The 15445-nt window shown below is 42.5% G+C and overlaps 1 protein-coding gene across 2 annotated transcripts; it reads right to left on the minus strand.

The window, feature by feature from the left end:
- Positions 1-2404: 2404 nt before the first annotated feature.
- LOC135250497 (zinc finger protein 654-like) lies at positions 2405-14242 on the minus strand. 2 transcript variants are annotated; one of them, XM_064326825.1, is made up of 8 exons: positions 14080-14242; positions 12959-13104; positions 12710-12791; positions 10906-11041; positions 8839-9041; positions 8073-8209; positions 7495-7636; positions 2405-7143 (listed from the first exon to the last, which is right to left on the minus strand). In XM_064326825.1, the coding sequence occupies exons 1-8, from the start codon at positions 14203-14205 to the stop codon at positions 4288-4290; spliced, it is 3828 nt and encodes a 1275-aa protein (XP_064182895.1). In that variant the 5' UTR covers positions 14206-14242; the 3' UTR covers positions 2405-4287. The 2 variants fall into 2 exon arrangements, with proteins under 2 accessions (XP_064182895.1, XP_064182896.1); XM_064326826.1 differs by having other exon boundaries at positions 12710-12788; positions 12955-13104; positions 14043-14218.
- Positions 14243-15445: the final 1203 nt, after the last annotated feature.

Here is a 15445-nt window from a genome sequence, read left to right on the forward strand (position 1 = left end):
TGTGGAAAATGAAGAGCTCAGTGCCAGTGCAAATGGAAACAAGCCAATCCTGTGTAATGCTGAAATAAGTTCAAGGGAAGAATTGTGAACTCGGACATGTATTCAACAACCTGAACTGATCAAAGGAAGGGCTGCAACAGCGTACACAGCGATGCGGTACAGTAGGAGAGGGGAAGGGGGTGTGTTCAAGGCAGGACTTTGATTGACAGATCACAGTTTATATTTGCCACTCACCCACTACATTACAGACCGCATACTGTATATGAACAGAGAACACACACACACAGATACAGTAGAAGCCTCAGTGGAATCCTCAGTTTGTGGCAGTGTATCATTCACTGGCTCCCTGGCATTCCCTTATATTCCTAGCCTCCTTATCTTATATCTTAAGTCTCCATCTTCCTACTTTCCAGCTCACCGATGGCGGGTGTCAAAATTACAACAGCGGAGTCCATTACCATCTCTCCTCTCTTAAAGACACACCACATTACCTCTACATTTACGTTGCCCTCCACTTTCCCCTGTATTCACACCTCATTATCTATTATATATATTGCTGCCTTTAAAAAAAAGGGGGTCCAGCCGAATGTCGATTTTCAAGCTATTTGTCTGGAAAATATTTACTGGAAAAATGGAAGTCTTACTCCCTCTAGTGGTGATCTCAGCAACTTTCTGGCCTGAAGAATAAAAGATGCTAAAACCATATTAAATTCTAACAAAATAATTCGAATGAAGATTATTTAAAATCATGCATGCTGTAACCTAACTACATTTTATTACTGAAATGCCAAATTTATCTTGGACACAATAGGTTTTACAGTTTGGTGATCATCATGGCATAAAAGCATCAAAAATTCATGGACCTTTAATAATTCCACCAAGAATAATTTCCCACGTATAAAATGTACTACGCAAAAACAAAAAGAGAGGTGTTCAGGTTTCATAAAAAAACATCCCCATTGATAAGCATATCATTTTTAATATACCAGGGTTGAGCAGAGACATGTTGATTTTCATTCATATGAATTGTATTCATTGAAATTTAGAGCTGTTCTTTATTAGACTGTTTCAATACGATGCAAGATTTACCTCCTTCATATGTTCTCTGCTTGTTATGTTCATTTTACCACATCCAAAGCTCACTATTTATTATCATACTGGCGCCCCCCAGTGGTGGAAAGAGCTGCCAGCAACCATTGTAACTTCATGTTCACTATGCAGGCATATCAACTTCAAACACAAATCAAATGCTTCCATTTTGCCCTCAAGAGCAATTCAGCAATAATTTGTCACACCCTTAATTAAATGTAATATTACAAAATGCATGTTTCTATGTAAATTACATATTCACAATCTGTATTTATATTTAGGCATTTTATGATGCTTTTATCCAGAGCAACTTAGTTTCCTTTTCTGATTTGCATAAAATCAACAACAACTGAATGTTTACTGAAGCAAGTTTGAGCACCTTGCTCAATTGTACAATAGCAGTGTCACAACAGGGAATCAAAACTTAAGCCAAAGAGCTATGTTCCTTAAGGATCAGTCTATGCTATACTATGTCCTCGCATCCGGGCGACATAGCTCAGAGTAAGACCGATTGCTGCACGAGTTGCGGTTCAACCCCGCCTGGGCGTGTTGAGTATCCTTGAGCAAGACACTAACCCTACTGCTCTGCGAATGAGAGGGATCAATTGTAAGCGCTTGATAAAGCGCTATATATGATCCATTACATTTACATTTACACCTTCTAAGCACTATGCTACACAAGCAGCTTTGTGTTGACAGAAAGTCTCTTCATCAAAATTGATCTTGCGCACTCACCTGATTGTAAAATTTTCCGCGAAATAACACCATGCGGTAATGAGAATTATGGCACGGACCTGGGACATACATGGAACAGAGCAAAAAAAATGCTGGTACTGCAGCATTTTGTAGTGCCTGGTTGGCCGGCTTACTGGCCAGTGCCATCAGGCCAATGAACTAGCCTAGCATGCTGCTGCCTGCCTGATCTTCAGCCAGCTAAAAGTCAAGCAGGCCATTCCACTATTAAAACAGCCTTCACTGACTTCAGGTGGTTCCTCACAATCAAATCTAAATCTCTCACACCGGCATACCAAGTTGCAAATGGCACTGCCTCTTCGAAAGCTCGTAACATACACCCATTTCTTTGTCTTGTGGTCTCTGCTTACCATGTAAAACGTACCTTTGTAAATAGCGGTGGCTGAAAGCATCTGTTAAATGATTATATTGTAAATTGTCATTTAAAATTTTAACATTTCTTGCCTTGATCACAATGCTTTGGTAAACTGTGCCCAGATATTTTTGGCATTACATTTTTTATTTTTTTTGCCCCAACCAAGGAAACCTGGATCAGGGGTTTAAAAACACATCAAAACATTGATTTTAATAATCCACTATTCCAAATGAGGACTTTATTTCAAACATAACTGAAAAAGTTCATTTTAAAAAAGACGACACACAAACCATTGACCTTGCTTTAAACATTTACAGAAGGAATATATACATATAAGGATATTTAAATAAATAAAGCCGCAGCTGCTCAAAGGAACAGTCACAATTTTCATGTACCAAAAAAGGGTACGGATTTAGACCAGAATGTTTACTCCTTTTGACTGAAAATTTGTGTCATGGATTAGCTGTCTTTACCTGAGGGGGTATGGCAAACAGTTCACCTACTAGGGCCTTACACCCAGTGTATTAGGCCTGACAGACACACACAGGGTTCCCACTCAAATCCAATTAGCATTTTCCATAACTTTTCAATGACGTTCACGGTGCAACAGTCAGGAGCTACTGGGCTTCTTTATAAGGAAATACTTACATTTTGATGCAGATTAACTCTGCAAAGGCGTATGCTTCACTCTCCCTTGGGTAATGGAAGCATTATACAAATCAGTGGGGTGTCCAATCGTGTTGGTACTATCTGCAGACTGAAATATAAAGACCTCAAGCTTGTGAGTTTAGCAAAAAAAAAAATGGATGCAAATTGCCTGCTGTAGATATTTTTTTAAGTGCTTCGGTTTTTGAAGACAGTGGAATAGTTCACCACTTTCCATTACTTTCCATGATTAAAATATGTTCAAAAATGGTGAAAACCCCATTTGCATTGCAAAACTATTGCAAACAATAATCACAATAATTTGCTCTTCCGGAACAATGTTCAATACTGAACACTTGCAAAACTTGAGTTAATGAAGCAGCCTCTAGGGGCACTGGGATAATTAACAGTGCAATTTCCTTTTCCACTGAATTAAAAAGCCTCTATATCCAACAGGCACAATGTAGTACAAAGTAAAAAAAGAAAGATCCTGTATTCTGGACCTCAGTAGGATGTGATGTTATAGTAAACAAGAGCGCCTTCAGGTGAAGGTTTAGGTAGTGAGCGTACTGCGATGGGCAACATACTGTCGTAGAGTTCAGTAGAGGGTTCAGTCAAGTTTGAGTTTCTATTTATTAGGACAAAGTAATATCAATGAGTGTCTTAATTAAACCATAATTAAACCATTATTCACTTTGGCCCAGTTCCGTCCTTGCTCCACAGACTGTGCCGTTACAGCAGTGATCTGAAATGCCAGTCCAGAGGGCCACAATTACTGCAGTTTTTTTTTTGTGTGGGTTCTTTCCCATCTACAGCCAATTTAGGCCTTAGAAACAAGGCACGCAGACTCTTAGCCAACTTTATAATTAAAGCATCAAAGTGCTGAAATGCTGTGGAAAAACCAGCAGCTGCTGCAGCCCTCCAGGACTTCATTTTTGAAATATCTGTGGTGCAGCTTCTGAAGCAGAAAGAACTGTCAAAGTCAGGCCCATGCTTCGCTTCTTCCAGGAGCGGGTGCTGGCAGTAGCCAGCAGCAGACCGATCCAGGACTTTCAAATGGGGAACTTGGTTCCACAAGAAGTTTGTCCAAGATAACAAGAGTGCTACGGCATGCCCTTGGGCACCTCTCAGAGGCCCCAAGCTTCATACTGAGATTTTAATTCTTAAGTCTTAAGAACATGAGTTTTTCCTTCTCCTAATTTTTGGGCTAGTGAGACCACAAAAATAAAAATAGTAAGTGCTGAACGGCAGCCACTGGACTGGGCTAGTCCTTGTACAAGAACCCCTTCTTCCTGGATGCTGACTTCTTTTTAATCAGGCACTTGTACCTGTATATGAATACACACACATGTGTGTATCCATCGTTCTAATGGTATTCTCTGCCAAAAACAGCAAAATGTCATCAGGTAAGTGCTACGGTCAAAGCGGCTCGGTTTCCCTGTCGATCAAGCCCAGTCCGACTTTCCCTCGTCGTCCGAGTCAAAGCCAAACAGAGAAGTACACTTGTTGAGCGACAGGTGGCGCTGCAGCTCCTCCGCGCAGCCGAAGGAGGAGAAGCAGCTGGAGCAGCGCTGCGGGGCCGGGGGGCGGCGGTTTTCGGGCGACGGCTTCCTGCGCTTGGGCATGCTGGTGAACCGCTCGTCCAGGTAGGCCGAAGGGGAGAGGCGAACAAAGGGCCTGCTGGAAGCCCCGCCACAGTCCGACTGCTCCTTCGCCTTGGCCTCGACTGCCTCCTGCTGACTGGTGTCACCTTCTCTCAAACCGTCCGCGCACCTGACCTCACAGAACTCGCCGCCCCCTTTCGGTTGATTGGCAGCCCAGGACTCTCTGTGGGTGGAGACTGTCACCCCGTCTTCACTGTGCCCATTTGCAAGCACCTCGTCCGCTGCCGTCCCGCACACAGTTGTTTCGCAGTCCTTGCATCCAGCTTTGGTGGTTTCATCGACCTGAGCATCTCCGGGGTGAGGCTCCACCTCGCGTTGGCCGATTAGAGCCACATCCATGCTGACAAACGTACAGTGATCCACAGGGCCGAACTCTTCCTCCTTCCTGCTCTGTGGTCTCCCTGCCACAACTGATCCATTAACCTTCTGAAGAGCTGCTTTATCTTTCAGAGGCATTGAAACTTGTTCTTGCCTTTTCAAGTCTTTTAGTGTATGGTTTAACGTCCCGCTGTTTAAAGGAACCCCAGCGTCGCTCAACAGTTTCCTTTTCTGCCTGTCATCAGGTGATAAGGATGCTGCAACTTGTTCCAAGGATTCAGAAGTTTTAAATCCATGGGCGGTGCCTTCTTTGGGGCAGGCCTGTGCTTTCAGTTCCTCGATGTGGTCCGTTACGTGGCTCTTTGCAGTCAACTGGCAGTTAAACCGTTTTCCACAAAACATGCACTTGAGCTTTTCCCTTTGAAGGTGAGCGAAGGCATGTCGCATTATGTTTCCACCCTTGAAGTCCTTGTTGCACAGGCTACAGTGAAGCACCAGGACACAACGCTCAAGTCTGATAGAGGTAACAGCCGGGAGTTGGGCAGAAGCCTTTTCTGATCGTGTGCCATTAGCATGCGATAGCACGGAGGCTAACATTTGTTTCCGTTCAGGTTCGGGGGGTGAAGCGGTCTGGGATACAATGCAGTTACGGACATGAATAGAACTTTTGAGAAGTGTAGCTGTCGTGGCAGAGGTGTTTTTTCTATCCGGAAGATTGTTTGTGCTTCCAGAGATAGACCGGGCTTGTGCAACCCTCTCAGGTGTCTCCTGAGAAACTCCTGGGGTGGAAACCTCCACCGCATCTGGGGAATTCAATCCAATGCCCGATGGAGGCTGTGGGAGGACTGACTCATGGGGATCTCCGGGGCCCTGCTCCTCTAGCTCAGTGCTTTCGGACTTGCTCACCTCTTGCGCAAGAGCTAACTCCTTTGGCACATCGGCTGAGAGCCTGACAGGCTCCCAATGAATTTTAGAATAGCTATGCAAACACTGAACTAATTCTCTGTCTGCCTCAATAGAATGTTCCTCCAAAACTGTAGCCGTGTCTGTCAGCGGTCTTGCTGGACTGTTTGATTCAATCAGACGGTTTTCACAAGGTTCAGCAAAGTTCACGTTCATGGAAGCATCCTGTGCTCTTACACAGCCCTTGACAAGAGTATCTGATTGGACCATGAGATCCTGGTGTAAGCTTGGTGTTTCATTCTCTTGCTCCAGGGAGGACGTGTCCATCATTTCATTGTCAGGAAATGAGACTTCCAGCGTAGAGCCCTGGATAGCAAGGACCGGTAGACCACCTGGAACTGGTACACCCGTCATAGGTAATGTTTCTCCTCCACCTGTAGTCTCCATTAATGCCAGATTAGAGGTCTGCACGCCATCTTCTGCTTGATGCAACAACATTTCTTGTGTTCTGTCCCTTTGTTTGCATACCTGCATTGCAGCATGTTGGTAAAGGTGTCTGTCTTTAGGGGACAGATATGTTTTCTTCCCACGGCGTACAGTGTATCTGAGGGCACTGTTCTCCGCCTGGGCCGTGCCCTCTTGCACGAGTCTCCGTGGCTTCCTGCCGCGTCGTTTCTGGGTCCTCTTCTCGGCCTGCTTCGGACAGTGCCGCTGCCGCCTCTCCCTGCACTGCTTGACAGAGGATTCCTGAGACATGCTAAGCTGCCTGAAAGACCATCTCAGCAGGGACACGTCCGCCACAATGAGGACGCGCGACCCGGGCTTCCTGCCCCTCTTCTTCACGGGGGAGTCTACGGCAACCTCCGGCGGCACGACGATGCGTTTTACCAGCGGCTTGTTGGTCTTCCCCACAAGCCGCCTTATCCCCCGGTTGGCACGACGGGCCGCGGACTCCCGGTGCTCCTTACGCTGCTCTTTCGCGCAGTGGTTCGGTATCCACCTGTGCTCGTCCAAATCCGCGATTTCTGCCTGAGCCTCCTCCATCACCTTCTCGCTCATCAGATTCAGGCAGTTTGTCCTCAGAGCAATCAGGTTGCAGAACTCCGGGTCGAAAAACAGCCCCCTTTTCAGGATCCGAAGCGTCTCAAAGCGGACGTGGTTCTTGACAGGGCCGTAGTCTACGTGGTACTCCTGGTCGGGATGGGTGTAGAGGAGGTACACCGTCTTGTAGGATTCCACGGAACGTTCCAGAAAGAACACCAGCAGGGAGCAGGCCCGGCAGACTTCCAGGTCGTTAGGCAGCAGGTAGGCGATGGTCTTGTAGAGAAGCGCCTTGGTGACGGGGTCATGGCAACGGTCCATTTGAAGAGCACAGGCGCACAGCTCCACGCAGAACTGCAAGCCTTCGTTCCCCAGCTGGCAAAAAAAGACCACAGCGATTCACTGAGCTTTCTTCTGCATTATATGTTTTATGAATACATTTACTCCACTGTAGTTTTTCCTATAACTCATGTACTGCATTTTAACACTGTTTTACATATTATTCTTGTACATGATCAATCACATTCTCTTACTCCATCCATTTCTGTTAGTGCCTGATTTGTAGAACAAAAACATCGTATATGCTTCATGCAAAACATCACAAAAAACCACACAACTAAAGCACACAAGCACTCGATAAGAGAAAGTTATTCATCATTGTTTTGTTTTTTGCTTTCAATATTTCTTGTACCGCTCACTGCATCTGAACTACTCCCCCCTACTCACTTCTGCATTGATGACTTTCACGAATGGAAAAACAGATTTGACATTTTTCGCTGATAGCATCAGCTGCTGGCACTGTTCCAGGAAGTCCTGCTTCGAAGGATTTTCCCTGAGGTGCAGTTTGCTCCATATGAAGATCAGCTCCCTGCGAAAAAAGGTCGTAAGCACGATATAAATAACTTTCCATTCGTGCACAACAACAATAACATATGCATGAAAGAGTTGTTTTTATTTGCTACAGATGTAATATTTTCATTTAGGCATTTAGTGGACACTTACACTCTCTTCATTGACTTGCACGGTTTTCATTTTAAAACACACAATCCAATTATACAGTTAAATATTTGCAGAAGTAATTCATGATTAGTACCTCACTCGAGGGTCCATTGTACCCGTGGCCTGCCTAATAAAAAAGCCAGCAACCTCTGAATTACTAGACCAATTATGCAGTCATTATACAACACCCTTGCCCTCTATGTCTTCAGGTTGACAAAAAAAACTCCTGAATGGAAACTAACAAAGGCCAAAAATACATGCAAAATGCAACAGAATAAAACCCTGAAGGGTGCCCTTGAACATACCACAGGTAGTACATGTCTCCATTCTGCAGCTGCTGAATGAGGAAGGCTTTGCAGAGAGCCAGGAGCAGGTCGTCCCTCTCCTCGCTCTCCGTGTTGCAGATGATCTCCACGGCGTGCCTCCCATCGATCTCAGCCACCTGCAGAAGAGCGGCGAAACGCATTACCCCTCGTGCCGCGCCGAGAAAAGCGGTCGCATCCATTACGTTTCGGGTCAAACTGGCCAGCGCGCTGTGAATCCATTCAGCGCAGTCAAATTATCCTAAAACACTGAAAGGGTTTGTCTCATCTGGCCATTCACAAAAAAAAAAAAAAAAAGAAATACAAGACTGAAAAAATTTTTTAACTACATTTAATAACAAATTACACATGTAATCTCAAAGAAATGTGTGGATTTTGATAAAACTGCTCAAGCAACTTGACTTAACCATTTTTAATAATCACATGTATATTTCTTGCATCTCATAAAACATTATTGACTCAAACTGAGCTGCAACATCATGTCTGTGTCCAAAGTGTACATCAACATTTCACACAAACAACCGTGGGTGAAAACGCTTCATAAACGTACATTTATGAAATGAAAAACACAGAAAAAGACAGGCAAAGGTCATTTCTGCCCTGATCCTCACTCATTTTCCTATGCTCTTCTCTAGACTACTGCAAAACTAAATACAGAATACAAAGCCTGATCCATCAAAGGCTACAATTCAAACACATACACGAACACATTAAAGATTCAGCAGAGTTTGGGGGGAAACGATCATACTTGTTTGTGCAGACGGTCATAGAGGGATGCTTTCCAGAGGCACGTCAGGTAGGCCTGGTGAAAGTACAGGTGTTTCCCCACTGCCGAGTGTTCTATGCAGGCCTTGGCCAGGGCCATGGCCTCTCCAATGCGTTCGCATGCCAGCAGGTATCGTATGCGCAGCTCCAAGAAGACTTGGATTTCAGAGCTCAAGTATCTCTCCACTGTTTAAAAAAACAAACAAAAAAACAGAACATGAGCCTGAAGCGATGCGTGAGAGCAGCGCAGTGCAACGGCAGTGCAACGGAGAACGGGGTTGCGGGTTCAGATTCCAAGTGGGGCACAGCCGTTGTACACTTCAGCAAGGAATTTAATGTTAATTTCTTTAGCAAATACTTAGCTGTATGGATGAACGTGCTGCAAAAATAAATAGATTAAAAACAGTGCAAGAATTGGAGTGACTGTCAAACAAGCAAATCAATCAAGGATAGCTCAGCATCTTATTTTATTTATGTATGCGAGTCACACTGAGAAAGAAATCTCTATTTCAAGTGAGCCCTGGTAATGGGCTCCAGTGCAACACTCCCGGATCAGAGGTCTTCACCTGTGATCCTAGAGAGCTATACTGCCTCAAGGATGCACCCTAGCCCGCTGACCCATTGACCCCGTGTACCTGTAACCTGCATGCAGGGATGAGCATCGAGGATCGGTATTTAATTAGTACCGGTTCCTGATAGGTCAGAACCACAATACAGATAAGGTCCTGGACAACCATCGCTGCTACCGGTGTTTACACCACGTAATTCAGTCATAACATCCACTTTAATTCACTGTCACCAGGGTTGTGGTGAAAGACTTACAGAACAACTAGGGATACCTAGGGAAACCTTGTTCGAAACAGGGGCCAGTTCTAAATGAATAAATCCCAGACATAAGGTCCAACATTATCGGTTCTGCTATCAGTACTGGAGAATTTAGATTTCCATACAGTAAAACTGAGGAATTTATAGAAACGTTGCCACTTTCTCTCTCTTTACACCTTCCATCAACATGCATTTTTGATTATCCTGATAATGGGCTATATCCAGATAAAGATCGCATAAATGGAATTACTTTCTTTCTCCAAAGCTAATTTGGAATGACAAAATGTCCACCGCGTTCAGGGAAACAAACTGCACAGCATGAGATATAAAAACGGTCTCAAGTGTGGTTACACTTTACTCGAGCCAATGACGACAGAGCTCATTACCACAAATGTAATAAAACAATTACCAGTACGAGAGGCAACATGAGAAGATTTATCTAAGCCTGTGTCAACCAAAAATAATATACACTGTGAATCTGCAGAAATGAGCAGTTTTCAACTGCTTTGCTCACATTCCTCCATCTCTCACCTTGTCCACAGCATACAATGCCGTACAAAGTCGCAATTACCGAGTCCACAGGGCTAATGATGAATTATTTTAAAAAGGCTAATGAATGAAAGCTAATTGTTTAGCCACCAATATATTTTAAAGATTTGGAAATGTATTGCATATTGTCAGGCTGAATTTGCAGGCACCATGACCTAGACAACCTCCTACCTCTACCACCGGTCCCAGCCAAGTCCAAAGCACCTTCACATTTGCAGCTACTGGGAGTGGGAGGATGACAGGGTTGCTAGGTTCTAGGTTCTGCATTCTGTTTTCTTGAACTTCTTTTAGCCTTCTGCTGGCAATAATATTGTATATTTTATTCATTTATTTTACATTTGTTGTTGTCAGTGAGATATTATTGCGAGCCTATGATAGTGACTTATTTAAAACATTGCTGCTCTTGCTGCTGAAGAAAGAATATTTTATACAAGAGAGTAAAGAAATGCCAGTTCTTTATTATCATTTATTCCTAATTGTCTTTTTTCTGCGAAAATAATCAAAAAGAACCGATAACGGTATCGATAGAATACCTAACTGCAGTATGACTAAGAGTAGTAGTATCAATAAACTCTTAAGAAAACCCATCCTTACAGGTATGCAGCCTTTGCCTGGGACAAATGAAAGACCATGTGCGTGTGCGACTGTCTGAAACACTGACTTCTCCATAGTATACCTTCCTCCTGAGGCTGGTCTGATTCTTTCAGAATGGCCTGCAGCACAGGACTCTCCCATGGCCCGCCATCTTCCATGACAAGCTTCACCTGGAGCAGGTAGGCATTACTGTGTCTCGCCAATTTCACGTAACAGTCCTGCAAAGAATAGAGGAGCATGAAATGATAATTACATCAAAACATGTTTGTATGCCTACTTTACAATGAAACATTTTAATCCATGCAATTTTTTCAACATTTTGGAAATAATATAATTTCATCAGAAAAAAAAAAACTGGTAGAAATGTCTTGGTGATGCCCTCTAAAAATTTTGAAAAAAATGCTTCCTACATTCCACACTGTGTCGTCCCAATTGTGATGTCAGACTACCACTTTGGTGTTACTACTATGTCATGCAGATGTCAATAAAGACATCGAGTGGTAAAATTGTTGCCCCTTCCCCCACCACCTCCAAATTTTTCTAATATAAGGGATCACTGCTGGCACGAGATTGGCTAGATTTGTTCCTGCCCAAAGTTTTACAAAGCGGAGAAACATGGCGACCAGTTCATAAACTCTCATACTCCACCAAAACAGTCCACTAAATTATGTTTCCGAAAACATTTCAGATGAGAAATAGTAATTGAATAATGATTCATATTTAATCTGGAACGCCAAGTTGGGCAGTTGGATCCGAGTTTCGTGAGCCTGGCGCAGCTCCGCTGTACAAATTAATCTGCGTAAATAATATTTTATGCAAATGGGATGGACACACCTACTCCACCCACCCCAGGAAGCATTTTTCAAAACTGTGTAGAAGGCCGAATTATTTTACATTGGCAATTATAAATGATAACTGAAAAAAAAGAATTCCTTTTTATTAAATTTCTTTTTCATATTTTCATTTGTATATGTTGCCCACAGCCTTTTTCAGACTGCATGTAGAGTACTGTGGCCAGTTCTGAGAAGTTTTGAACTGACCAATTCCCATTTGAATTTTTAATGATTCTGGTCATTTCCACCAGGTAACAGGTATCATCTTGATATGAAATAGAATCCACAAGTCTTTACCAAAATTAGTGATGATTGGTTTGCTTTGAGCAAATATGAAGCACAGGAATTTGATAAACCAACCCCCTCTATCAATCCCTCCACCCTGACATCACAACTCATAAAATCCAAATAATTATAAAATACGAATTGAATTAAAATAAAACAATTAAAAAATAAACTTTAAAACAATGTCCATTTGCATTTATGGATTTATTTTATTCAGGATTAAAATCTATTTAATTTCAATTCAGTCAATCCAAGAAATTAACTAATTGATTTAAATATGGTCATAATTGCAATTAATACTGCCAGGCCATGTAATAGAGTTCCTTGAAGTGTTCAAGTCCAGAATTGATGCAGTGCAGGACTACTGGACATTATTTTGAGTATATGCATAGTCAGACTGAAAGGTCAGCTTTGACCATTGCATATATCAATGTGTTCATTGACTTGAATTATTTCAGCACACTATTTCTGACAGTGGTTCCCAAACCTGTTTCTGGAAAACTATTGTCGAGTTGACAATAGTTATTGTTATAGAGTTGAAGTGGAAACCTATACAATGGTAAATCTCCAGGAACAGGGTTGGGAACTACTGATTTATGGCATACTTCACTGTCGGAGGAAATATTCAGGTTATGCAATGGTCATGTCTGTCCACAATTTGTTAGACGTGAAGACGTAAGATTTCCTCCTCAAGTATTTACCATAGATAAAGAATAAGGAAAATATCATGACAGTCAAAGTGCTAGGGGTAGTGTCCATGCTTCTCACCTGAAAAGATTCAAGGATGTCTTTCAAAGGATCCTCCAGAAACTCATCCTTCCCAAAAAACAGCAACAGTTCAAAAAAGCTCCTGTCAAAGAAACAACTTTCATAAAACTTTCTTTTTTACCAAAACAAATGTGGAAAGTCAATTGTTTTAGTTTCTACTGCCACAGCACATAATGTATGCGGAAATAAAACTAGCTTATCAACAATAGTAAGGTACTGTAAAACCAAATGGGGTGAGGGTGTACTTACAAGGCAAGGCTGCTCAGTGCATACTGCACGTGCTCGCAGTTGGATGGTAAAGAGACCGTACTCTGGGCGAAGCAGCACAGCGCTGTCCGCAGCACCTGTAGCTGAGGCAATGGTATTTGCCATCGTGCGCTGTATTCCTCCACCAACTATAAACACAAGCAGAAAAACTGTCCGTCAATATTTCTGCATGAAGGAGTAAAGCTGTCCTTTTGTTTGCTGGCTGCTTTTGTATAATAGGCTACAGTTTGCACCGGCGTATGTAAAGTGAAACCTAAGTGTCTTTTTGTCCGAACTGCAAACATGTACAGACCTAATTCAATCATTAAATAGTATTATCCTAGGGACTACAAGAGCACGTGCATGGCAGGTAGCATACTAGTACCTAGCTAACTATGTAACTTGAGTACGATTTATGATATGGGAAATAGTTATACAAGATAGCGGGCAATGATTCATACAACAACATTATACAACACAACATATCTTTCAGATGGTCATTTTTAAGGCAGTCTGGCCTAAAAAAAAAAGGTGATAAAGTTACAAAAAGAAGATGAAACAGAACCTGTTAGGAAATGACAGCAAAGGCAGCTTGGAATATGCGTAGTCACTCAAATAGATAGCTAGTTAACAGCTAAACTCAACTAGCTAATACGTTAATCTACAAGTTAGTCGACAGACTGACATTCGGAGGCGTGTAGCTTGAAAGGATCCACTTATTATGTTTACATTAGATATAAATAAGCATATGAATACACTCAATAACTATTCTAACGTCATATAATTTTACATAAACATAATTCTCTTGAAAAAATGTCAGCTGCATTTTGTAAACAATAAGACGCTAGCTGGTCATTATTAAGCTACGAGTACTAGTTGGCTTTACGAACTCCGGTTTTACATATATGTACGTTAGCAATTCAAATGAGCGAGCTAGCTGGCATAAAGCTAGCTATTTTATTTACCAATAAAATGAGATATTTACCAATAAAAGTACAAGCTCTCTCAAGTAAGTTAGCTAGGTGGCTAGCTAACTAGCAAGCTAGCTAGCTGGGTTTCGAATCATGATCCTTTGCGACCAATTTACCTGGGATGAATAGGTTTAAAATGCACATGATTCTTACATCGCAAAACCTTGAACAGTAGTTCTTGCTTTGTAAATCACATTCGCTGGCAACGCCGCAATCCAACAAACTATCTAATTCTTCTTTAAACCTTCCTGAATTGAAGTCGCTCTCCTCTTCCGCCATACTGTCAAACGTACCTTCCTCGTAGTATACAAAGCAGAGTAAAGGAAACTTCCTACATGGCTCGCTTTGAGGACTTTGATTGGATGATATTAACGTCGGTCTTTTTGCTTTTCAATTGCGGATTGGATTCAACGGAACGTCATTCATGTACAATTGCACGCGCAACTCATGTGTTTCTGTAAAGAATGTCTGATAGGACAGAAAGCAGTTTGGCGAACCAGATATATTCTACGTTTGTATTCCTTTGTTTTGTTTTAGATTGAAGTACACTGCGAATACAGGCACATCACTATACAACTGATCATTGTCGTATGTGCTATGATACAGTCGTACTTTCCGGGCTATAACTTTGACTCATCTCAGTTCTCTCCAGTAAGTTGCATTTCATAGTTCCTTCATATATTAATTTGGCTGCAATAACAGCATTGCTTTATGATAAATAAACCAAACACTGATGGTATGAAAAATGTGTGTGCAGTGCTGGGAAATGATATTCTTTCTGTGACAGTTTTATGATTGCTCCTAGTATTGTGTGTTATCCTACTTTTTTGATACTGTTTTTTGGCAGCTGCTCATTTATTTTCCGACTTCTTTTAATATTTGTTTGCTCACATAGTGTGTAGTATGTGGGAAAGCATGTGGTTGTACCATTCTTACCACACACAGCGCAATAACCTGGTGCAGAGATATGTCCATTGCACCATTGCTGAACCTGTCCTGGGAACTGGATGTTTCTCAGTCGCGCATGGTCAATGGAATCTTTCTTGATTACTGAGACCCATTGGCAAGCTCCAGTTCAATTACAAAACTATAAAATAATTCCCCAGCACTGTACACACACATTTGCACACCATGATGCATGGGAATACACCAACTGCAAGGGCTGGAGCGCTGCTGTAGCAGGAAGCTTTAGTCCTGGATGGCTACTGCATCTGCAGGTTTTTGTGGTTTCCTATTAATCAACATCCAATCACGGCCTACAAAAGAAGGTTTGTGAGCACTTACACCTTTTAGCAACTCAAATTTAACACCTAGGTGCTGAAAAACACAAAAAACAAGCAGCAACATTGGCCCAGCAGAACTGATACCCCAGACTTCTGACCACCCGGTGCTATAGCTGAGCTAAATCCTGCCCAAAAGTGGCAGCTGTTGTTAGTGGCCCCTGCCTGCTGATATCCAGACGGGCTGCTCAGAGCCAACCTTGAATTGCACAACATTCTGTTGGTACTGGATAGGAGCT

The sequence above is a fragment of the Anguilla rostrata genome, chromosome 3 (assembly GCF_018555375.3).
Source record: "Anguilla rostrata isolate EN2019 chromosome 3, ASM1855537v3, whole genome shotgun sequence".
NCBI classification, from domain to species: domain Eukaryota; kingdom Metazoa; phylum Chordata; class Actinopteri; order Anguilliformes; family Anguillidae; genus Anguilla; species Anguilla rostrata.